This window comes from Gadus macrocephalus, chromosome 22, assembly GCF_031168955.1.
Source record: "Gadus macrocephalus chromosome 22, ASM3116895v1".
NCBI classification, from domain to species: Eukaryota; Metazoa; Chordata; class Actinopteri; order Gadiformes; family Gadidae; genus Gadus; species Gadus macrocephalus.
The window spans coordinates 4338000-4364280 of record NC_082403.1 but is presented as its reverse complement, the minus strand read 5'-3'; the positions used below and the strand labels follow the sequence as shown (position 1 = coordinate 4364280).

The window sequence follows — 26281 nt, the reverse complement described above, 5'->3', positions numbered from 1 at the left end:
TGAAAAAAAAAAAATTTGTCCTTGGCAAACACAATATAAGGGGTAACACTGTTGTTTTTCATCAGTCATCATGGGAAAATAGCACAAGGGGTAACACTGTCGTTTTTATCAAATGAAACGTAAAGGGTAACACTGTCGTTTTTTATTGGTCGTCATGAAAAAAAACATAAGGTGTAACACTGTCGTTTTTTATTGGTCGTCATGAAAAAAAACATTAGGGGTAACACTGTCGTTTTTTATTGATCGTCATGAGAAAAAACATAAGGGGTAACACTGTCGTTTTTTATTGGTCGTCATGAAAAAAAACTTAAGGGGTAACACTGTCGTTTTTTATTGGTCGTCATGAAAAAAACATAAGGGGTAACACTGTCGTTTTTTATTGGTCGTCATGAAAAAAAACATAAGGGGTAACACTGTCGTTTTTTATTGATCGTCATGAAAAAAAACATAAGGGGTAACACTGTTGTTTTTTATTGGTCGTCATGAAAAATAACATAAGGGGTAACACTGTCGTTTTTTATTGGTCGTCATGAAAAAAAACTTAAGGGGTAACACTGTCGTTTTTGTATTGGTCGTCTTGAAAAAAAGCATAAGGGGTAACACTGTCGTTTTTTATTGGTCGTCATGAAAAAAAACATAAGGGGTAACACTGTCGTTTTTTATTGGTCGTCATGACAAAAAACATAAGGGGTAACACTGTCGTTTTTTATTGGTCGTCATGAAAAAAAACATAAGGGGTAACACTGTCGTTTTTTATTGGTCGTCATGAAAAAAACCTAAGGGGTAACACTGTCGTTTTTTAATGGTCGTCATGAAAAAAAACATAAGGGGTAACACTGATGTTTTTTATTGGTCGTCATGAAAAAAAACATAAGGGGTAACACTGTCGTTTTTTATTGGTCGTCATGAAAAAAACATAAGGGGTAACACTGTCGTTTTTTATTGGTCGTCATGAAAAAAACATAAGGGGTAACACTGTCGTTTTTTATTGGTCGTCATGAAAAAAAACATAAGGGGTAACACTGTTGTTTTTTATTGGTCGTCATCAAAAGAAACATAAGAGGTAACACTGTTGTTTTTTATTGGTCGTCATGAAAAAAAACATTAGGGGTAACACTGTCGTTTTTTATTGGTCGTCATGAAAAAAATCATAAGAGGTAACACTGTTGTTTTTTATTGGTCGTCATGAAAAAAAACATTAGGGGTAACACTGTCGTTTTTTATTGGTCGTCATGAAAAAAAACATAAGGGGTTACACTGTCGTTTTTTTATTGGTCGTCATGAAAAAAAGCATAAGGGGTAACACTGTTGTTTTTTATTGGTCGTCATGAAAAAAAACATAAGGGAAATAATAGAAATACACAAATACATTTTAATGTCATGTATATCCTCTTTATTGATGATTGATTATTGTGTATTGTCATCGCCTCAGTGGTGCAGTGGTGTGAACTCTGCCTAGCCCCCTGGAGACCGGGGTTCATGTCTGGTAGATGTCATCTGTTGGGAGACTCTTATCTCTATTTCATGCGAATTATAAAGACAAGTATAACCTTTTTGATGTCTTTATCTGTTGTCTTGATGGTGCATTGTTAAGTTCGGAGGTTAATACTCTAAACAGCTCATGTTAAAATCCCCGGAAAAACGTTGACAGGGGTGCCACAGTTGTATTTTATTGGTCGTCATGAAAAAAAACATAAGGTGTAACACTGTCGTTTTTTATTGGTAGTCATGAAAAAAACATAAGGGGTAACACTGTCGTTTTTTATTGGTCGTCATGAGAAAAAACATAAGGGGTAACACTGTCGTTTTTTATTGGTCGTCATGAAAAAAAACATAAGGGGTAACACTGTTGTTTTTTATTGGTCGTCATGAAAAAAAACATAAGGGGTAAGACTGTTGTTTTTTATTGGTCGTCATGAAAAAATACATAAGGGGTAACACTGTCGTTTTTTATCGGTCGTCATGAAAAAAAACATAAGGGGTAACACTGTCGTTTTTTATTGGTCGTCATGAAAAAAAGCATAAGGGGTTACACTGTCGTTTTTTTATTGCTCGTCATGAAAAAAAGCATAAGGGGTAACACTGTCGTTTTTTATTGGTCGTCATGAAAAAAAACTTAAGGGGTAACACTGTCGTTTTTTATTGGTCGTCATGAAAAAAACATAAGGGGTAACACTGTCGTTTTTTATTGGTCGTCATGAAAAAAAACATAAGGGGTAACACTGTCGTTTTTTATTGATCGTCATGAAAAAAAACATAAGGGGTAACACTGTTGTTTTTTATTGGTCGTCATGAAAAATAACATAAGGGGTAACACTGTCGTTTTTTATTGGTCGTCATGAAAAAAAACTTAAGGGGTAACACTGTCGTTTTTGTATTGGTCGTCTTGAAAAAAAGCATAAGGGGTAACACTGTCGTTTTTTATTGGTCGTCATGAAAAAAAACATAAGGGGTAACACTGTCGTTTTTTATTGGTCTTCATGACAAAAAACATAAGGGGTAACACTGTCGTTTTTTATTGGTCGTCATGAAAAAAAACATAAGGGGTAACACTGTCGTTTTTTATTGGTCGTCATGAAAAAAACATAAGGGGTAACACTGTCGTTTTTTAATGGTCGTCATGAAAAAAAACATAAGGTGTAACACTGATGTTTTTTATTGGTCGTCATGAAAAAAAACATAAGGGGTAACACTGTCGTTTTTTATTGGTCGTCATGAAAAAAACATAAGGGGTAACACTGTCGTTTTTTATTGGTCGTCATGAAAAAAACATAAGGGGTAACACTGTTGTTTTTTATTGGTCGTCATCAAAAGAAACATAAGAGGTAACACTGTTGTTTTTTATTGGTCGTCATGAAAAAAAACATTAGGGGTAACACTGTCGTTTTTTATTGGTCGTCATGAAAAAAAGCATAAGAGGTAACACTGTTGTTTTTTATTGGTCGTCATGAAAAAAAACATTAGGGGTAACACTGTCGTTTTTTATTGGTCGTCATGAAAAAAAACATAAGGGGTTACACTGTCGTTTTTTTATTGGTCGTCATGAAAAAAAGCATAAGGGGTAACACTGTTGTTTTTTATTGGTCGTCATGAAAAAAAACATAAGGGAAATAATAGAAATACACAAATACATTTTAATGTCATGTATATCCTCTTTATTGATGATTGATTATTGTGTATTGTCATCGCCTCAGTGGTGCAGTGGTGTGAACTCTGCCTAGCCCCCTGGAGACCGGGGTTCAAGTCTGGTAGATGTCATCTGTTGGGAGACTCTTATCTCTATTTCATGCGAATTATAAAGACAAGTATAACCTTTTTGATGTCTTTATCTGTTGTCTTGATGGTGCATTGTTAAGTTCGGAGGTTAATACTCTAAACAGCTCATGTTAAAATCCCCGGAAAAACGTTGACAGGGGTGCCACGGTTGTATTTTATTGGTCGTCATGAAAAAAAACATAAGGTGTAACACTGTCGTTTTTTATTGGTAGTCATGAAAAAAACATAAGGGGTAACACTGTCGTTTTTTATTGGTCGTCATGAGAAAAAACATAAGGGGTAACACTGTCGTTTTTTATTGGTCGTCATGAAAAAAAACATAAGGGGTAACACTGTTGTTTTTTATTGGTCGTCATGAAAAAAAACATAAGGGGTAAGACTGTTGTTTTTTATTGGTCGTCATGAAAAAATACATAAGGGGTAACACTGTCGTTTTTTATCGGTCGTCATGAAAAAAAACATAAGGGGTAACACTGTCGTTTTTTATTGGTCGTCATGAAAAAAAGCATAAGGGGTTACACTGTCGTTTTTTTATTGGTCGTCATGAAAAAAAGCATAAGGGGTAACACTGTTGTTTTTTATTGGTCGTCATGAAAAAAAACATATTTGAAAAAAAAAGAAGAAATTGTCCTTGGCAAATACAATAGAAGGGGTAACACTGTTGTTTTTCATCAGTCATCATGGGAAAATAGCACAAGGGGTAACACTGTCGTTTTTATCAAATGAAACTTAAAGGGTAACACTGTCTTTTTTTATCTGTCGTCATGAAAAAAAACATGAGGTGTAACACTGTCGTTTTTTATTGGTAGTCATGAAAAAAACATAAGGGGTAACACTGTCGTTTTTTATTGGTCGTCATGAGAAAAAACATAAGGGGTAACACTGTCGTTTTTTATTGGTCGTCATGAAAAAAAACGTAAGGGGTAACACTGTCGTTTTTTATTGGTCATCAAGAAAAAAACATAAGGGGTAACTGTCGTTTTTTATCGGCCGTCATGAAATAAACATAATTGTTCGTCATGAAAAAAAACACAAGGGGTAACACTGTTGTTTTTTATTGGTCGTCATGAAAAAAAACATATTTAAAAAAAAAAAAATTTGTCCTTGGCAAACACAATATAAGGGGTAACACTGTTGTTTTTCATCAGTCATCATGGGAAAATAGCACAAGGGGTAACACTGTCGTTTTTATCAAATGAAACGTAAAGGGTAACACTGTCGTTTTTTATTGGTCGTCATGAAAAAAAACATAAGGTGTAACACTGTCGTTTTTTATTGGTCGTCATGAAAAAAAACATTAGGGGTAACACTGTCGTTTTTTATTGATCGTCATGAGAAAAAACATAAGGGGTAACACTGTCGTTTTTTATTGGTCGTCATGAAAAAAAACTTAAGGGGTAACACTGTCGTTTTTTATTGGTCGTCATGAAAAAAACATAAGGGGTAACACTGTCGTTTTTTATTGGTCGTCATGAAAAAAAACATAAGGGGTAACACTGTCGTTTTTTATTGATCGTCATGAAAAAAAACATAAGGGGTAACACTGTTGTTTTTTATTGGTCGTCATGAAAAATAACATAAGGGGTAACACTGTCGTTTTTTATTGGTCGTCATGAGAAAAAACATAAGGGGTAACACTGTCGTTTTTTATTGGTCGTCATGAAAAAAAACGTAAGGGGTAACACTGTCGTTTTTTATTGGTCATCAAGAAAAAAACATAAGGGGTAACTGTCGTTTTTTATCGGCCGTCATGAAATAAACATAATTGTTCGTCATGAAAAAAAACACAAGGGGTAACACTGTTGTTTTTTATTGGTCGTCATGAAAAAAAACATATTTGAAAAAAAAAAAATTTGTCCTTGGCAAACACAATATAAGGGGTAACACTGTTGTTTTTCATCAGTCATCATGGGAAAATAGCACAAGGGGTAACACTGTCGTTTTTATCAAATGAAACGTAAAGGGTAACACTGTCGTTTTTTATTGGTCGTCATGAAAAAAAACATAAGGTGTAACACTGTCGTTTTTTATTGGTCGTCATGAAAAAAAACATTAGGGGTAACACTGTCGTTTTTTATTGATCGTCATGAGAAAAAACATAAGGGGTAACACTGTCGTTTTTTATTGGTCGTCATGAAAAAAAACTTAAGGGGTAACACTGTCGTTTTTTATTGGTCGTCATGAAAAAAACATAAGGGGTAACACTGTCGTTTTTTATTGGTCGTCATGAAAAAAAACATAAGGGGTAACACTGTCGTTTTTTATTGATCGTCATGAAAAAAAACATAAGGGGTAACACTGTTGTTTTTTATTGGTCGTCATGAAAAATAACATAAGGGGTAACACTGTCGTTTTTTATTGGTCGTCATGAAAAAAAACTTAAGGGGTAACACTGTCGTTTTTGTATTGGTCGTCTTGAAAAAAAGCATAAGGGGTAACACTGTCGTTTTTTATTGGTCGTCATGAAAAAAAACATAAGGGGTAACACTGTCGTTTTTTATTGGTCTTCATGACAAAAAACATAAGGGGTAACACTGTCGTTTTTTATTGGTCGTCATGACAAAAAACATAAGGGGTAACACTGTCGTTTTTTATTGGTCGTCATGAAAAAAAACATAAGGGGTAACACTGTCGTTTTTTATTGGTCGTCATGAAAAAAACATAAGGGGTAACACTGTCGTTTTTTAATGGTCGTCATGAAAAAAAACATAAGGGGTAACACTGATGTTTTTTATTGGTCGTCATGAAAAAAAACATAAGGGGTAACACTGTCGTTTTTTATTGGTCGTCATGAAAAAAACATAAGGGGTAACACTGTCGTTTTTTATTGGTCGTCATGAAAAAAACATAAGGGGTAACACTGTCGTTTTTTATTGGTCGTCATGAAAAAAAACATAAGGGGTAACACTGTTGTTTTTTATTGGTCGTCATCAAAAGAAACATAAGAGGTAACACTGTTGTTTTTTATTGGTCGTCATGAAAAAAAACATTAGGGGTAACACTGTCGTTTTTTATTGGTCGTCATGAAAAAAAGCATAAGAGGTAACACTGTTGTTTTTTATTGGTCGTCATGAAAAAAAACATTAGGGGTAACACTGTCGTTTTTTATTGGTCGTCATGAAAAAAAACATAAGGGGTTACACTGTCGTTTTTTTATTGGTCGTCATGAAAAAAAGCATAAGGGGTAACACTGTTGTTTTTTATTGGTCGTCATGAAAAAAAACATAAGGGAAATAATAGAAATACACAAATACATTTTAATGTCATGTATATCCTCTTTATTGATGATTGATTATTGTGTATTGTCATCGCCTCAGTGGTGCAGTGGTGTGAACTCTGCCTAGCCCCCTGGAGACCGGGGTTCATGTCTGGTAGATGTCATCTGTTGGGAGACTCTTATCTCTATTTCATGCGAATTATAAAGACAAGTATAACCTTTTTGATGTCTTTATCTGTTGTCTTGATGGTGCATTGTTAAGTTCGGAGGTTAATACTCTAAACAGCTCATGTTCAAATCCCCGGAAAAACGTTGACAGGGGTGCCACAGTTGTATTTTATTGGTCGTCATGAAAAAAAACATAAGGTGTAACACTGTCGTTTTTTATTGGTAGTCATGAAAAAAACATAAGGGGTAACACTGTCGTTTTTTATTGGTCGTCATGAGAAAAAACATAAGGGGTAACACTGTCGTTTTTTATTGGTCGTCATGAAAAAAAACATAAGGGGTAACACTGTTGTTTTTTATTGGTCGTCATGAAAAAAAACATAAGGGGTAAGACTGTTGTTTTTTATTGGTCGTCATGAAAAAATACATAAGGGGTAACACTGTCGTTTTTTATCGGTCGTCATGAAAAAAAACATAAGGGGTAACACTGTCGTTTTTTATTGGTCGTCATGAAAAAAAACATAAGGGGTAACACTGTTGTTTTTTATTGGTCGTCATGAAAAAAAACATAAGGGGTAAGACTGTTGTTTTTTATTGGTCGTCATGAAAAAATACATAAGGGGTAACACTGTCGTTTTTTATCGGTCGTCATGAAAAAAAACATAAGGGGTAACACTGTCGTTTTTTATTGGTCGTCATGAAAAAAAGCATAAGGGTTTACACTGTCGTTTTTTTATTGGTCGTCATGAAAAAAAGCATAAGGGGTAACACTGTTGTTTTTTATTGGTCGTCATGAAAAAAAACATAAGGGAAATAATAGAAATACACACATACATTTTAATTTCATGTATATCCTCTTTATTGATGATTGATTATTGTGTATTGTCATCGCCTCAGTGGTGCAGTGGTGAGAACTCTGCCTAGCCCCCTGGAGACCGGGGTTCAAGTCTGGTAGATGTCATCTGTTGGGAGACTCTTATCTCTATTTCATGCGAATTATAAAGACAAGTAAAACCTTTTTGATGTCTTCATCTGTTGTCTTGATGGTGCATTGTTAAGTTCGGAGGTTAACACTCTAAACAGCTCATGTTCGAATCCCCGGAATAACGTTGACAGGGGTGCCACAGTTGTATTTTATTGGTCGTCATGAAAAAAAACATAAGGTGTAACACTGTCGTTTTTTATTGGTAGTCATGAAAAAAACATAGGGGGTAACACTGTCGTCTTTCTTTGGTCGTCATGAAAAAAAACATAAGGGGTAACACTGTCGTTTTTTATTGGTCGTCATGAAAAAAACATAAGGGGTAACACTGTCGTTTTTTATTGGTCGTCATGAAAAAAAAATAAGGGGCAACACTGTCGTTTTTTATTGGTCGTCATGAAAAAAAACATAAGGGGTAACACTGTCGTATTTTATTGGTCGTCATGAAAAAAAACAAGGGGTAACACTCGTTTTTTATTGGTCGTCATGAAAAAAAACATGAGGGGTAACACTGTCGTTTTTTATTGGTCGTCATGAAAAAAACATAAAGGGGGTAACACTGTTGTTTTTTATTGGTCGTCATGAAAAAAAACATAAGGGGTAACACTGTCGTTTTTTATTGGTCATCATGAAAAAAAACATAAGGGGTAACACTGTCGTTTTTTATTGGTCGTCATGAAAAAAAACATAAGGGGTAACACTGTCGTTTTTTATTGGTCGTAATGAAAAAAACATAAGGGGTAACACTGTCGTTTTTTATTGGTCGTCATGAAAAAAACATAAGGGGTAACACTGTTGTTTTTTATTGGTCGTCATGAAAAAAAACATAAGAGGTAACACTGTTGTTTTTTATTGGTCGTCATGAAAAAAAACATTAGGGGTAACACTGTCGTTTTTTATTGGTCGTCATGAAAAAAAGCATAAGAGGTAACACTGTTGTTTTTTATTGGTCGTCATGAAAAAAAACATTAGGGGTAACACTGTCGTTTTTTATTGGTCGTCATGAAAAAAAACATAAGGGGTTACACTGTCGTTTTTTTATTGGTCGCCATGAAAAAAAGCATAAGGGGTAACACTGTTGTTTTTTATTGGTCGTCATGAAAAAAAACATAAGGGAAATAATAGAAACACACACATACATTTTAATGTCATGTATATCCTCTTTATTGATGATTGATTATTGTGTATTGTCATCGCCTCAGTGGTGCAGTGGTGTGAACTCTGCCTAGCCCCCTGGAGACCGTGGTTCATGTCTGGTAGATGTCATCTGTTGGGAGACTCTTATCTCTATTTCATGCGAATTATAAAGACAATTATAACCCTTTTGATGTCTTTATCTGGTGTCATGATGGTGCATTGTTAAGTTCGGAGGTTGACACTCTAAACAGCTCACGTTTGAATCCCCGCAAAAACGTTGACAGGGGTGCCACAGTTGTATTTTATTGGTCGTCATGAAAAAAAACATAAGGTGTAACACTGTCATTTTTTATTGGTAGTCATGAAAAAAACATAAGGGCTAACACTGTCGTTTTTTATTGGTCATCATGAGAAAAAACATAAGGGGTAACACTGTCGTTTTTTTATTGGTCGTCATGAAAAAAAACATAAGGGGTATCACTGTTGTTTTTTATCTGTCATCATGAAAAACCCATAAGGGGTAACACTGTCGAAATGTATCGATTAAAACATAGGGGGTAACACTGTCGTCTTTCTTTGGTCGTCATGAAAAAAAACATAAGGGGTAACACTGTCGTTTTTTATTGGTCGTCATGAAAAAAACATAAGGGGTAACACTGTCGTTTTTTATTGGTCGTCATGAAAAAAAAATAAGGGGCAACACTGTCGTTTTTTATTGGTCGTCATGAAAAAAAACATAAGGGGTAACACTGTCGTATTTTATTGGTCGTCATGAAAAAAAACAAGGGGTAACACTCGTTTTTTATTGGTGGTCATGAAAAAAAACATAAGGGGTAACACTGTCGTTTTTTATTGGTCGTCATGAAAAAAAACATAAGGGGTAACACTGTCGTTTTTTATTGGTCGTCATGACAAAAAACATAAGGGGTAACACTTGTTTTTTATTGGTCGTCATCAAAAAAAACATAAGAGGTAACACTGTTGTGTTTTATTGGTCGTCATGAAAAAAAACATTAGGGGTAACACTGTCGTTTTTTATTGGTAGTCATGAAAAAAAGCATAAGGGGTAACACTGTCGTTTTTTATTGGTCGTCATGAAAAAAAGCATAAGGGGTAACACTGTCGTTTTTTATTGGTCGTCATGAAAAAAAACATAAGGGGTTACACTGTCGTTTTTTTATTGGTCGTCATGAAAAAAAGCATAAGGGGTAACACTGTTGTTTTTTATTGGTCGTCATGAAAAAAAACATAAGGGAAATAATAGAAATACAAACATACATTTTAATGTCATGTATATCCTCTTTATTGATGATTGATTATTGTGTATTGTCATCGCCTCAGTGGTGCAGTGGTGTGAACTCTGCCTAGCCCCCTGGAGACCGGGGTTCAAGTCTGGTAGATGTCATCTGTTGGGAGACTCATGTCTCTATTTCATGCGAATTATAAAGACAAGTATAACCTTTTTGATGTCTTTATCTATTGTCTTGATGGTGCATTGTTAAGTTCGGAGGTTAACACTCTTAACAGCTCATGTTCAAATCCCCGGAAAAACGTTGACAGGGGTGCCACAGTTGTTTTTTATTGGTCGTCATGAAAAAAAACATAAGGTGTAACACTGTCGTTTTTTATTGGTAGTCATGAAAAAAACATAAGGGGTAACACTGTCGTTTTTTATTGGTCGTCATGAGAAAAAACATAAGAGGTAACACTGTCGTTTTTTATTGGTCGTCATGAAAAAAAACATAAGGGGTTACACTGTTGTTTTTTATTGGTCGTCATGAAAAAAAACATAAGGGGTAAGACTGTTGTTTTTTTATTGGTCGTCGTGATAAAAAACATAAGGTGTAACACTGTTTTTTTTTTATTGGTCGTCATGAAAAAAAAAAAAGGGGTAACACTGTCGTTTTTTATTGGTCGTCATGAAAAAAAACATAAGGGGTAACACTGTTGTTTTTTATTGGTCGTCATGAAAAAAAACAAGGGAAATAATAGAAACACGCACATACATTTTAATGTCATGTATATCCTCTTAATTAATGATTGATTTATTCGCATTGTCATCGCCTCAGTGGTGCAGTGGAGTGCACTCTGTCTAGCCCCCTGGTGACCGGGGTTCAAGTCTGGTAGATGTCTTCTGTTGGAAGACTCTTATCTCTATTTCATGCGAATTATAAAGACAAGTATAACCTTTGTGATGACTTTATCCGGTGTCTTGATGGTGCATTGTTAAGTTCTTAGGTTAACAAAAAAAACATAAGGGGTATGTTGTTTTTTTTAACACTGTCGTTTTTTATTGGTCGTCATGAAAAAAAAATAAGGGGTAACACTGTTGTTTTTTATTGGTCGTCATGAAAAAAAACATAAGGGGTAACACTGTTGTTTTTTATTGGTCGTCATGAAAAAAAACATAAGGGGTAACACTGTTGTTTTTTATTGGTCGTCATGAAAAGAAACTTAAGGGGTAACACTGTCGTCTTTCTTGGTCGTCATGAAAAAAAAGATAAGGGGTAACACTGTCGTTTTTTATTGGTCGTCATGAAAAAAAAGATAAGGGGTAACACTGATGTTATTTATTGGTTGTCATGAAAAAAAACATAAGGGGTAACACTGTCGTTTTTTATTGGTCGTCATGAAAAAAACATAAGGGGTAACACTGTCGTTTTTTATTGGTCGTCATGAAAAAAAACATAAGGGGTAACACTGTCGTTTTTTATTGGTCGTCATAAAAAAACATAAGGGGTAACACTGTCGTTTTTTATTGGTCGTCATGAAAAAAAACATAAGGGGTAACACTGTCGTTTATTATTGATCGTCATGAAAAAAAAGACAAGGGGTAACACTGTCGTTTTTTATTGGTCGTCATGAAAAAAAACATAAGGGGTAACACTGTTGTTTTTTATTGGTCGTCATGAAAAAAAACATAAGGGGCAACACTGTTGTTTTTTATTGGTCGTCATGAAAAAAAACTTAAGGGGTAACACTGTCGTCTTTCTTGGTCGTCATGAAAAAAAAGATAAGGGGTAACACTGTCGTTTTTTATTGGTCGTCATGAAAAAAAAGATAAGGGGTAACACTGATGTTATTTATTGGTTGTCATGAAAAAAAACATAAGGGGTAACACTGTCGTTTTTTATTGGTCGTCATGAAAAAAACATAAGGGGTAACACTGTCGTTTTTTATTGGTCGTCATGAAAAAAAACATAAGGGGTAACACTGTTGTTTTTTATTGGTCGTCATGAAAAAAAACTTAAGGGGTAACACTGTCGTCTTTCTTGGTCATCATGAAAAAAAAGATAAGGGGTAACACTGTCGTTTTTTATTGGTCGTCATGAAAAAAAAGATAAGGGGTAACACTGATGTTATTTATTGGTTGTCATGAAAAAAAACATAAGGGGTAACACTGTCGTTTTTTATTGGTCGTCATGAAAAAAACATAAGGGGTAACGCTGTCGTCTTTTATTGGTCGTCATGAAAAAAAACATAAGGGGTAACACTGTTGTTTTTTATTGGTCGTCATAAAAAAACATAAGGGGTAACACTGTCGTTTTTTATTGGTCGTCATGAAAAAAAACATAAGGGGTCACATTGGAAACTGCTGGACCCTTCTCAGGGGAAGGAGTTACTTATAACCTCTTTGTAACACTGTCGTTTTTATCAAATGAAACGTAAAGGGTAACACGGTCGTTTTTTATCTGTCGTCATGAAAAATCCATAAGGGGTAACACTGTCGAAATGTATTGAATAAAACATAGGGGGTAACACTGTCGTTTTTATCAAATGAAACATGACACTGTTGTTTTTTATTGGTCGTCATGAAAAAAAACCTAAGGGGTAACGCTGTTGTTTTTTATTGGTCGTCATGAAAAAAAACACAAGGGGTAACACTGATGCTTTTTATCGGTCGTCATGGAAAATCCATAAGGGGTAACACTGTCGAAATGTATAGAATAAAACAGGGGGTAACACTGTCGTTTTCATCAAATGAAACATGAGGGGTGACACTGTCGTTTTTCTTTGGTCGTCATGAAAAAAACATAAGGGTCTTTTTTTATCGGTCGTCATGAAAAAAAAAATACTTGTTTTTTATTGGTCGTCATGAAAAAAAAATAAGGGGTCACACTGTCTTTGTCAAATAAAATATAAGGGGTAACACTGTCGTATTTTATTGGTCGTCATGAAAAAAAACATATTTGAAAAAAAAGAAAATTCCCTGTCAAATAAAATATAAGAGGTAACACTGTTGTTTTTATCAAATGAAACGTAAAGGGTAACACTGTCGTTTTCTATCTGTCGTCATGAAAAATACATAAGGGGTAACACTGTCGAAATGTATCGAATAAAACATAGGGGGTAACACTGTCGTTTTTATCAAATGAAACATGAGGGGTGACACTGTCGTTTTTCTTTGGTCGTCATGAAAAAAACATAAGGGGTAACACTGTTGTTTTTTATTGGTCGTCATGAAAAAAAAATAAGGGGTCACACTGTCTTTGTCAAATAAAATATAAGGGGTAACACTGTCGTTTTTTCTTGGTCGTCATGGAAAAAAATCTAAGGGGTAACGATGTTGTTTTTTATTGGTCGTCATGAAAAAAAACACAAGGGGTAACACTGTTGTTTTTTATCGGTCGTCATGGAAAATACATAAGGGGTAACACTGTCGAAATGTATCGAATAAAACATAGGGGGTAACACTGTCGTTTTCATCAAATGAAACATGAGGGGTGACACAGTCGTATTTTATTGGTCGTCATGAAAAAAAACATATTTGAAAAAAAATAAAATTCCCTGTCAAATAAAATATAAGAGGTAACACTGTTGTTTTTATCAAATTAAACGTAAAGGGTAACACTGTCGTTTTCTATCTGTCGTCATGAAAAATCCATAAGGGGTAACACTGTCGTTTTTTATCGGTCGTCATGAAAAAAAAAACACTGTTGTTTTTTATTGGTCGTCATGAAAAAAAAATAAGGGGTCACACTGTCTTTGTCAAATAAAATATAAGGGGTAACACTGTCGTATTTTATTGGTCGTCATGAAAAAAAACATATTTGAAAAAAAAAAAAAATCCCTGTCAAATAAAATATAAGAGGTAACACTGTTGTTTTTATCAAATGAAACGTAAAGGGTAACACTGTCGTTTTCTATCTGTCGTCATGAAAAATCCATAAGGGGTAACACTGTCGAAATGTATCGAATAAAACATAGGGGGTAACACTGTCGTTTTCATCAAATGAAACATGAGGGGAGACACTGTCGTTTTTCTTTGGTCGTCATGAAGAAAACATAAGGGGTAACACTGTCGTTTTTTATCGGTCGTCATGAAAAAAAAAACACTGTTGTTTTTTATTGGTCGTCATGAAAAAAAATAAGGGGTCACACTGTCTTTGTCAAATAAAATATAAGGGGTAACACTGTCATATTTTATTGGTCGTCATGAAAAAAAACATATTTGAAAAAAAAAAAATTCCCTGTCAAATAAAATATAAGGGGTAACACTGTTGTTTTTATCAAATGAAACGTAAAGGGTAACACTGTCGTTTTCTATTTGTCGTCATGAAAAATCCATAAGGGGTAACACTGTCGAAATGTATCGAATAAAACATAGGGGGTAACACTGTAGTTTTCATCAAATGAAACATGAGGGGTGACACTGTCGTTTTTCTTTGGTCGTCATGAAAAAAACATAAGGGGTAACACTGTCGTTTTTTATCGGTCGTCATGAAAAAAAAAACACTGTTGTTTTTTATTGGTCGTCATGAAAAAAAAATAAGGGGTCACACTGTCTTTGTCAAATAAAATATAAGGGGTAACACTGTCGTATTTTATTGGTCGTCATGAAAAAAAACATATTTGAAAAAAAAAAAATATTCCTGTCAAATAAAATATAAGAGGTAACACTGTTGTTTTTATCAAATGAAACGTAAAGGGTAACACTGTCGTTTTCTATCTGTCGTCATGAAAAATCCATAAGGGGTAACACTGTCGAAATGTATTGAATAAAACATAGGGGGTAACACTGTCGTTTTCATCAAATGAAACATGAGGGGTGACACTGTCGTTTTTCTTTGGTCGTCATGAAAAAAACATAAGGGGTAACGCTGTTGTTTTTTATTGGTCGTCATGAAAAAAAACACAAGGGGTAACACTGTTCTTTTTTATCGGTCGTCATGGAAAAAACATAAGGGGTAACACTGTCTTTTTTTATCGGTCGTCATGAAAAAAAAAACACTGTTGTTTTTTATTGGTCGTCATGAAAAAAAAAAAAGGGGTAACACTGTTGAAATGTATCGAATAAAACATAGGGGGTAACACTGTCATTTTCATCAAATGAAACATGAGGGGTGACACTGTCGTTTTTCTTTGGTCGTCATGAAGAAAACATAAGGGGTAACACTGTCGTTTTTTATCGGTCGTCATGAAAAAAAAAACACTGTTGTTTTTTATTGGTCGTCATGAAAAAAAAAAAATAAGGGGTCTCACTGTCTTTGTCAAATAAAATATAAGGGGTAACACTGTCATATTTTATTGGTCGTCATGAAAAAAAACATATTTGAAAAAAAAAAAAATCCCTGTCAAATAAAATATAAGGGGTAACACTGTTGTTTTTATCAAATGAAACGTAAAGGGTAACACTGTCGTTTTCTATTTGTCGTCATGAAAAATCCATAAGGGGTAACACTGTCGAAATGTATCGAATAAAACGTAGGGGGTAACACTGTAGTTTTCATCAAATGAAACATGAGGGGTGACACTGTCGTTTTTCTTTGGTCGTCATGAAGAAAACATAAGGGGTAACACTGTCGTTTTTTATCGGTCGTCATGAAAAAAAAAACACTGTTGTTTTTTATTGGTCGTCATGAAAAAAAATAAGGGGTCACACCGTCTTTCTCAAATAAAATATAAGGGGTAACACTGTCATATTTTATTGGTCGTCATGAAAAAAAACATATTTGAAAAAAAAAAAAAATCCCTATCAAATAAAATATAAGGGGTAACACTGTTGTTTTTATCAAATGAAACGTAAAGGGTAACACTGTCGTTTTCTATTTGTCGTCATGAAAAATCCATAAGGGGTAACACTGTCGAAATGTATCGAATAAAACGTAGGGGGTAACACTGTAGTTTTCATCAAATGAAACATGAGGGGTGACACTGTCGTTTTTCTTTGGTCGTCATGAAAAAAACATAAGGGGTAACGCTGTTGTTTTTTATTGGTCGTCATGAAAAAAAACACAAGGGGTAACACTGTTCTTTTTTATCGGTCGTCATGGAAAAAACATAAGGGGTAACACTGTCTTTTTTTATCGGTCGTCATGAAAAAAAAAACACTGTTGTTTTTTATTGGTCGTCATGAAAAAAAAAAAGGGGTAACACTGTCGAAATGTATCGAATAAAACATAGGGGGTAACACTGTCGTTTTCATCAAATGAAACATGAGGGGTGACACTGTCGTTTTTCTTTGGTCGTCATGAAGAAAACATAAGGGGTAACATTGTCGTTTTTTATCGGTCGTCATGAAAAAAAAAACACTATTGTTTTTTATTGGTCGTCATGAAAAAAAATAAGGGGTCACACTGTCTTTGTCAAATAAAATATAAGGGGTAACACTGTCATATTTTATTGGTCGTCATGAAAAAAAACATATTTGAAAAAAAAAAAAATCCCTGTCAAATAAAATATATGGGGTAACACTGTTGTTTTTATCAAATGAAACGTAAAGGGTATCACTGTCGTTTTCTATTTGTCGTCATGAAAAATCCATAAGGGGTAACACTGTCGAAATGTATCGAATAAAACATAGGGGGTAACACTGTCGTTTTCATCAAATGAAACATGAGGGGTGACACTGTCGTTTTTCTTTGGTCGTCATGAAGAAAACATAAGGGGTAACATTGTCGTTTTTTATCGGTCGTCATGAAAAAAAAACACTGTTGTTTTTTATTGGTCGTCATGAAAAAAAATAAGGGGTCACACTGTCTTTGTCAAATAAAATATAAGGGGTAACACTGTCATATTTTATTGGTCGTCATGAAAAAAAACATATTTGAAAAAAAAAAAATTCCCTGTCAAATAAAATATAAGGGATAACACTGTTGTTTTTATCAAATGAAACGTAAAGGGTAACACTGTCGTTTTCTATTTGTCGTCATGAAAAATCCATAAGGGGTAACACTGTCGAAATGTATCGAATAAAACGTAGGGGGTAACACTGTAGTTTTCATCAAATGAAACATGAGGGGTGACACTGTCGTTTTTCTTTGGTCGTCATGAAGAAAACATAAGGGGTAACACTGTCGTTTTTTATCGGTCGTCATGAAAAAAAAAACACTGTTGTTTTTTATTGGTCGTCATGAAAAAAAATAAGGGGTCACACTGTCTTTCTCAAATAAAATATAAGGGGTAACACTGTCATATTTTATTGGTCGTCATGAAAAAAAACATATTTGAAAAAAAAAAAATTCCCTATCAAATAAAATATAAGGGGTAACACTGTTGTTTTTATCAAATGAAACGTAAAGGGTAACACTGTCGTTTTCTATTTGTCGTCATGAAAAATCCATAAGGGGTAACACTGTCGAAATGTATCGAATAAAACGTAGGGGGTAACACTGTAGTTTTCATCAAATGAAACATGAGGGGTGACACTGTCGTTTTTCTTTGGTCGTCATGAAAAAAACATAAGGGGTAACGCTGTTGTTTTTTATTGGTCGTCATGAAAAAAAACACAAGGGGTAACACTGTTCTTTTTTATCGGTCGTCATGAAAAAAACATAAGGGGTAACACTGTCTTTTTTTATCGGTCGTCATGAAAAAAAAAACACTGTTGTTTTTTATTGGTCGTCATGAAAAAAAAAAATGGGTAACACTGTCGAAATGTATCGAATAAAACATAGGGGGTAACACTGTCGTTTTCATCAAATGAAACATGAGGGGTGACACTGTCGTTTTTCTTTGGTCGTCATGAAGAAAACATAAGGGGTAACATTGTTGTTTTTTATCGGTCGTCATGAAAAAAAAAAACACTATTGTTTTTTATTGGTCGTCATGAAAAAAAATAAGGGGTCACACTGTCTTTGTCAAATAAAATATAAGGGGTAACACTGTCATATTTTATTGGTCGTCATGAAAAAAAACATATTTGAAAAAAAAAAATTCCCTGTCAAATAAAATATATGGGGTAACACTGTTGTTTTTATCAAATGAAACGTAAAGGGTATCACTGTCGTTTTCTATTTGTCGTCATGAAAAATCCATAAGGGGTAACACTGTCGAAATGTATCGAATAAAACATAGGGGGTAACACTGTCGTTTTCATCAAATGAAACATGAGGGGTGACACTGTCGTTTTTCTTTGGTCGTCATGAAGAAAACATAAGGGGTAACATTGTCGTTTTTTATCGGTCGTCATGAAAAAAAAACACTGTTGTTTTTTATTGGTCGTCATGAAAAAAAATAAGGGGTCACACTGTCTTTGTCGAATAAAATATAAGGGGTAACACTGTCGTATTTTATTGGTCGTCATGAAAAAAAACATATTTGAAAAAAAAAAAAATTCCCTGTCAAATAAAATATAAGAGGTAACACTGTTGTTTTTATCAAATGAAACGTAAAGGGTAACACTGTCGTTTTCTATCTGTCGTCATGAAAAATCCATAAGGGGTAACACTGTCGAAATGTATCGAATAAAACATAGGGGGTAACACTGTCGTTTTCATCAAATGAAACATGAGGGGTGACACTGTCGTTTTTTATCGGTCGTCATGAAAAAAAACATAAGGGGTAACGCTGTTGTTTTTTATTGGTCTTCATGAATAAAAACAACACCAATCATTGTTGTTTTATATCGGTCGTCATGAAAAAAAACATAAGGGGTAACACTGTTGTTTTTTTATTGGTCGTCATGAAAAAAAAATAAGGGGTCACATTGTTGTCTTTGTCAAATAAAATATAAGGGGTAACACTGTCGTCATTTATTGGTTGTCATGAAAAAAAACATATTTGAAAATAAATAAATAATTGTCCTTGTCAAATAAAATATAAGGGGTAACACTGTTGTTTTTCATCAGTCATCATGGAAAAAAAACATAAGGGGTAACACTGTAGTTTTTGCACGCGCGCACACACACACACACACACACACACACACACACACACACACACACACACACACACACACACACACACACACACACACACACACACACACACACACACACACACACACACACACCAATCAGATGGATCCGACCGGGATTTCCGTTGCGATGGGTTTCCTCCATCAGCGACTTATACAATAAACAAATTATGCAAAACAAAACCCCTCTTTCATTTTAAAATAATAGTATGCAAATATGTTGAATAGGCCTCCATCTTTGTTAAACTTTTAGGGTATTTTTATAGCTTGCACACTGATATTTTAAAACAGGAATGCGAAATGCATCCTGGGATATTTAACGGTCCCAAGTCCACACCATGGACATATTGGGCTAGCGGCTAGCCCCACCAGGAAGAAAGAATCTCCGTTCACTTCAACAGAGAAACACTCTGAGCATGCGCATTTCAATGTTTCCAGTCCAATACACATTGCATTGGGCTGGTGGGGCTAGGGCATGGACAGAGCCCCTCTTGCACCTCCAGACGAACTCAGCCGGAAGAAGCAAGCCAGGGTCGACTAAAAATTAAATAAAAGCGCCAAACTTGTTATTTTAGAGGAGATTATTTTATATATATATATATGTATATATATATAATTATATATATATATCATGGAGCAATCATGGAGCCCCCATGGTTTTAGAAAATCTAACTAGCGAATGTTCCGGAAGTTGAACAATATATATATATATATATATATATATATATATATATTTCTTTTTCATTTTCATTTCATTTTTGTGAGAGTAGCGACTTGCCCCTAATGACCAGTCGCCACTGGTCATTCTGACCGGGGACATTTAGAATTGTCGGTCCTCCTCATTTTTTTCCGGTCAATGACCGGTAATAACTGAAAACGGAAACTCTGCCATAAACCGGCCTAACTTTCACCGTCAACACAAACCCCTTCTTCTTCGCCGGCTGTCAACTTCCGGAACATTCGCTAGTTAGATTTTCTAAAACAGCAGTTTCAAGTACGGGTAGCATAGAACTAACGTTAGCCAAGTGGGGGCTCCATGATTGCTTAATCTAATGAGAGAGGTAAAATTGCTATTAAGGAAGGAAAGCATAGTATGCTTTGCGACTGTGCTTCGCAGTATGCCTTGTGAAACCTCGTGATTGGTCGATGAAAAGCTACCAGGAACGCTTAATGGGCGTTCTTGTGTCATGACGGAAACACCAAGCCTGCAGCTGGACCCTTCTCAGGGGAAGATACCGTCGTAGTACAACAGAGGCATGAGTCATCCTTCTGACAGATGAGGAGGGGTTGTCACCTTTAAAAGCCTCTTGAGATTACGTTCCCTCGTTGAGAGTAGACCCATATTGCTCTGCTTGCTTCTTTACCCCTTGACGGCCATGCCGTTTATTGACTCTGAATTGAGTAGGACAGGGGTTTTCAAAGTGTGAGAGAGTGAGCCCCCCCTCAGAGAAAAAAATTCAGTTTTGAAAGCTATTTTAATTATTTTACACATTTTAAACATCTCTGATCATAATTTTAAAACATTTGAAACATATATATATTTTTTCCATTTTGCTAAAGTTAGCAAGCATTCTTATTTTCTAGGGCTGGCCCCGACTCTGAATTTTCTGAGTCGAATCAGATCTGCCTTTTCAGTCCGGAGATTCGACTACTAACGGTTGAAAAAGGAATAATCGCTACAAAACGATGTCTAGAAGTAGGTGTATCAGAATGGGCAGACGTCTTCAATGAAAACAGCTGAAAACGAAGCGGTATGAAACTAAAACCGTGATTCTGAAGACATTTTAAATGATATCGAAATTCTGTTTAGATATTATTGAAGATCATACAAGTGTGTAGATTTGTTAAATGGTTTGCACGAAGATAAACGGTTGAAAATTGATTTAGTTATTATGTTACTTCTACAATTGAAGTACGTCTGATGATTTGAATCATCGACTTTCAGGGGGGTTTTCGGGTTTATCTTTTTCTCACGTTGCGCTGAAGAACTCTGGCGCCCCCCAGGGGGGGCGCGCCCCACAGTTTGAAAACCACTGGAGTAGGACACACACAGTTGAGCTAATGGCGGGTTTCGTTCAAGTGCCTTCATTGGTGTTTTATGGCAAATTTAACTTATCGCAACGTGGATACGATCAGCTGACCTGGCTAGCCTATCTTTATATGACCATTGCTTCTCAGTATTAATATAAGGCCTTTTGTCTCATCTAATATCAGTTTGAAATGTTTGAAATAGCCTATTGCTGTATTGATGTTTCAAGTAAATCGAGGAAAGCTTACTAAACCCCAGGACATCGGTGGCCCTAAAGAAAAATATGGTGGCCGTAAATGTTTTATTTTAGGAGCCATTTGTGTCATAAGAAGTTGTGACTGAACAGAGATGTATTGCCGCACAGGCAGCGTTACCATGGCTACACACTGAGTTCTCAAAGTGAGCAAGGCACCATGCACCACGGCAGTGTGTGTGGTTGTGTTTGTTACTAAGGTGCAGTATGTGTGTGTGTGTGTGTATGTGTGTGTTAATAACGTGCAGTGTGTAATTATTGGTAGTACGTATTTTTTTGTGTTTGTTCTACTAATGTGCAGTGTATGTGTGTGTTTGTAACTAACGTGCAGTGTGTGTGTCTTACTTACTTGCATTTTGTGTGTGTGTGTTATTATTGGCAGTATGTGTCTGCTACTAATGTGCACTGTGTGTTACTAACAAACAGTGTGAGTGTGTGTTTCTAACGCGCAGTGTAGAAATAATTGGTGAAATAAAGAAAATACGCCATCACTTCAGTGTTTGTAAACAAAGTTTTACTGATACATTTGATAATATTGATACCGCAATGTAAAGCTACCATATTGCACATGACAATGGACTTATGAATCAATCATGGGCACTAGATGGAATATAATAAATAGCTCAACACAACATTTGTACACAGTAACATTGCCCCAAAAAATCCATAGAAATGTACATGTACCAGTTAACATTTATAATTGTTCATAGTTACGAATGACAAAGTCTTTCCAAAATAAATCTTATATCCTCCATTTTGTCCTCTGGGTCTACTTAAAGTGTCTCGAATAAACACAACATTACAACTGAATTCATAAGGTTTTTATGTACAGGTTTCCTCGACGAGAAACTTCCAAAAAGGCACAATTGTCTATACAACATGTACAAAAAAGAAAAAGAGTCTGGAGGGCGACTTAAAGTAAAGCGAAAACGATTGGTCATTATTTTGTTAAATTCGAACAATAGTCGTCATATGATTGCACATACTAAATGAATGTCAGGATCTGTGCTTCCAAAGGCGGCACAAACACACCGCCCTGAATAAGTGTTCTCGGTCTTACAAAGTGACAAGCATAAAAAAAAAAGAAAAGAAGACAAAGAATAGCTTTCCTACTGGGGTTGAGTCGTTTTGTCGTCGTCGTTGTCTTCCTGTTTCAGGTGGCGATGACCAGTCGGCCTTCGTCATCGCTGGACGCGTCATTCTCATCGTCGTAGACGTCCGCCATCTTGTGCCTGGAGAGCTGCGGTTGTGGGGGGGGAGGCGGCGGGGGGGAAGGCCCGGGGGGAGTCGTCCCGCCGGCTCCCCCTGCTGGCGACGCCCCGGAAGTGTCGGCCCCGCCCGCCGTCCGATGCGACGACGACGGCGGCCCCGCCCCCGCCGGCCAGCGGACGCTCTGGTTCTCGGGCGCCAGCGTTCTGAGGTCCGTCTCGCTCCCCGCCCTCGGCAGGACGGCGGGCGCGGCCGTCGTCGCGGCGGCGGCGGGGTTGCTAAGCGACGGCGGGGCAGGCGGCGAGGCGGCGGCGGTGGCGGGCAGGGCGTCCCGCCCCCGGGCGGCACCCCGCAAAGGCGAAGGCGAGGCGGTGGCGGGCGCCGGCGCCTCGGACGGCGGCGGCGGCGGGCTGAGGGCGGACAGCGGGCCGAGCGAGGGGATCAGGGCGGGCAGCGAGATGTTGAGGATCTGCAGTCCCGGCAGGTGGCTCCGGGGCCCCGTGGCGCCCTGGGGCCCCGGGGGGGCGGCGGCCACCACCTGCAGCCCCAGCGTGGCGTTGAGCGTCAGCCCCTGACCCGCGCCCCGCCCCACCCCCAGGAGGCTGAGCGCCTCCAGCCCCGCCGGGCCCAGGGGGAAGCAGGGGGCCGGGTAGGGGGGCCCCCCGTCCTCCCGGCGGGGCGGGGAGCAGAGCGCGGTGGGCCGCGGGCTGGCGGTCCGGTGGATGACGCTGACCCCCGGGAGGGTGAGCTGCACGGGGCCCCCCTGGATGGGGAGGAAGGTGGAGTACCCGGCCAGGCCGCCGGGGAGCAGCTGCAGCCCCCCCACTGGGACCACGCTGTAGGGGGAGCGCAGGGGCTGCTGGGAGTGCAGCGGCAGGTGGCTGAACAGGTGGTGCTCCGGCGGCGGCGGCGGGGGGGCCAGGCCGTGCAGGGGGAAGTGCACGGGGCCGCCGGGCGGGAAGGACGACGTCTGGGTGCCGCGGTCCACCGGGAAGCCCGGCTCGCTGGGGGTCGCCGCGGTGACGGGGGCCGGCGTAACCTCCTGATGAACAACGAAGAAAAAGGCGGGAACATTAACCCTGTTAGCTTAAGAAAAACGGGCTAATCTTATTTGATACGATTATCCCAATAATAACAATGATTATTAAAATAAGAATTTCAGTGTCTTAATAATAGACACTAATAATGTCTTAATTGACACTGCTTGGCGAGTCTGACACGTTCAGATATAATGATGGGTAGCTGCTCGGGTAACTGTCAGCCAATACAAAAGCCGTTTCAAAATCCACCCGTTTGTGACACCCCAAGGGGGCGTGTCCACCAGGCTGTGGGATGGACGGGTCGCCAACCTACACGCCTCCTCGGTATACTTTCGCAGTAGTGCCTGGCATGTGAACCTAGCAATTGTTAGTGCTTGGCACTACGCTTCTATGAACATCTTTTCCGTACCAACAACGTTGTTTGTCTTTCTTTTGAAAAGAAGGACGATATTTTTATGGTTTGTACGTTTTGTTATTAGAAGTTGCTTGGGATAAAAGCATTGTAAATGTGAGACTAAGGAGAGAGGAAGCAGGGACAGACAGACAGACAGACAGACAGACAGACAGACGGAGATAGAGACAGACAGACAGACAGACAGACAGACAGACAGACAGACAGACAGACAGACAGAGATAGAGACAGACAGACAGAGATAGAGACAGACAGACAGACAGACAGACAGAGATAGAGACAGACAGACAGACAGACAGACAGACAGACAGACAGACAGACAGACAGACAGACAGACAGACAGACAGACAGACAGACAGACAGACAGAGACAGACAGACAGACAGACAGACAGACAGACAGACAGACAGACAGACAGAGATAGAGACAGACAGACAGACAGACAGACAGACAGACAGACAGACAGACAGACAGACAGACAGACAGACAGACAGACAGACAGAGATAGAGACAGACAGAGATAGAGACAGACAGACAGACAGACAGACAGACAGACAGACAGACAGACAGACAGACAGACAGACAGACAGACAGACAGACAGACAGCGGGGGTCTCACCTGGCTGAGCTTGGACCCCTGGCTCTGTACCGGCGGGCTGGGCGGCACCTCGAAGTCGGGGTAGTCGATGGACATCTGCCGGCAGGGCGACACGGGGCTCATCATGTGGACCGAGTCCGTGTCCGACGCGTGGTGGTGGTCCCCCAGGGGCCCCCCCAGGGCCGGCGGGGACAGGGGGAAGGGCCCCGGGCTGGAGCAGGACCCCGAGATGGACATCTGCTTGTACAGCGAGACGGGGCTCATCATGGCCACCGACGACTCGGAGTAGCAGTCCGCGACGGGGGGGTCCGGGGCTGGGGGCGGGGGGCCGGCGGCGGCGGAGGGGAAGCGCATGGAGCTGATGGACATCTGGGCCAGCAGGGCGCTGGGGGGGATCTCGGCCGGCCCCGGGGGAAGGTGCTGGGGGCTGGCGCAGACCGAGGGGTTGGTGGACAGGCCCTCCGACTCCTCCTCCTCCTCCTCCTCCTCTTCGTCGTTGTCCTCGTCGTCGGCGCCGTCCGAGTCGTCGGCGTCCGAGTCCTGGCGGTCCGAGCTGCCGGCGTGGCCGCGGTCGCCCGCTGGAGGAACGGGAGAGAACGTTTCTTGAAGGTCGGGGGGGGGGGGGGGCGTCACTTCTGTCAGTGTGTGAAGCGCGACCCCAGACCCACAGAGCCAGCTCGCCCCGCCCCTCCGCGTTTCGTGCATCCAGGAAGAAACGATCACGACCGGCAGAGCAAAACCCCCACAACACCCACCCCCTTGTCTGTGATTGGTTGGAGGACTGTTTATTTTGGTTTTGGGTGGTTGGTAGCACCATTTGTTTTTGTGTACGATCTCGGAGCATAGGAGAGACGTTTTTTTTTTTTAAGCTAGCGGATCTAGCGGATCGTGAGGAACGATCAGATGAATGTGATCATTTATGTTTTGGCCTAGAATTGCTGATCCAACCTTTAAAGATCCCATCTCATGCTTTTTAGGGTTTATGATTTCATTCAGGGGTACGACTTGAATAGGGTTACATGCCTGTGTGTTTATCTAACCCTTATTATTCTCACACAAAACCCTGCAAAACCAATTTCAGCATCTTTCAAAAACTTTTGTTTCATGTCACTTTAAGGTCCCCCTCCCGAGTAGCCCCGCCTGCCGTGATTGGTCAGCAGTGCACGCCCACTCTGTTGCGATTGGTCAATGCTTTGCGCGTGTTAATTACTCACAAGCGATCTATATATTTGATCTATTTTTCAACCGTTTCAATCAAATCAAATCCAATGCACCACCTGTAATTCCCTCGTGTACCACCGGTGGTACCCATACCACAGGTTGATAAACACTGGTGGTCAGGCCGGGTCAACTCCCAGCTAAAAGGTTGTGTGTTCGAACCCTGAATGTCCTCATTCTACCTGTGAGACATCCTCCTGAAGCAAGAAGCCCTGGCCCCCACCTCCTCATTAATGACCCGCATATGTATTCAATCTAAGCCGATTTGGTTAATAAAAGTGAAATAATGCCCTGTGCATCTTCAATGCAGCTGAATCGGGTACTAAAAGCTCATTAGTCTTCAATGATTTGGTAAATAAAAACGTTTTCTCAACGGCCATCTAGTACCCAGTTTGGGTGAGTAAACAACAAGCCTCTGGGTACCACTGGACCCCTCCTCATTCCAATCATGTTTCCCACAGACGAGGAGGATGAGGAAGAGGAAGAGAGCCCCCCCCCTCCCTGAGGGGTACTATTAAGTGACATAATGTGGCGTTTCAGGAGTTCTGCTCTGGTTCTGTCACACCCCTCCCCCCCTCCACCCCCATCTCCCTGAAGCCCGATCAC

The 26281-nt window shown here is 38.7% G+C and overlaps 1 protein-coding gene across 3 annotated transcripts in view; it reads right to left on the bottom strand.

Annotated features, from left to right (window-relative positions):
- Positions 1-21692: 21692 nt before the first annotated feature.
- Positions 21693-26281, bottom strand: part of hivep1 (HIVEP zinc finger 1) — a 41512-nt gene continuing 36923 nt past the window's right edge. For all 3 annotated transcript variants that reach the window (XM_060043515.1, XM_060043516.1, XM_060043517.1), the window contains 2 exons: positions 24479-25035; positions 21693-23451 (listed from right to left, as the gene is read on the bottom strand). In XM_060043515.1, coding sequence (XP_059899498.1) covers positions 22354-23451; positions 24479-25035 — 1655 coding nt within the window. In that variant the 3' untranslated portion in view covers positions 21693-22353. The remainder of the gene's footprint in view (positions 23452-24478; positions 25036-26281) is intronic.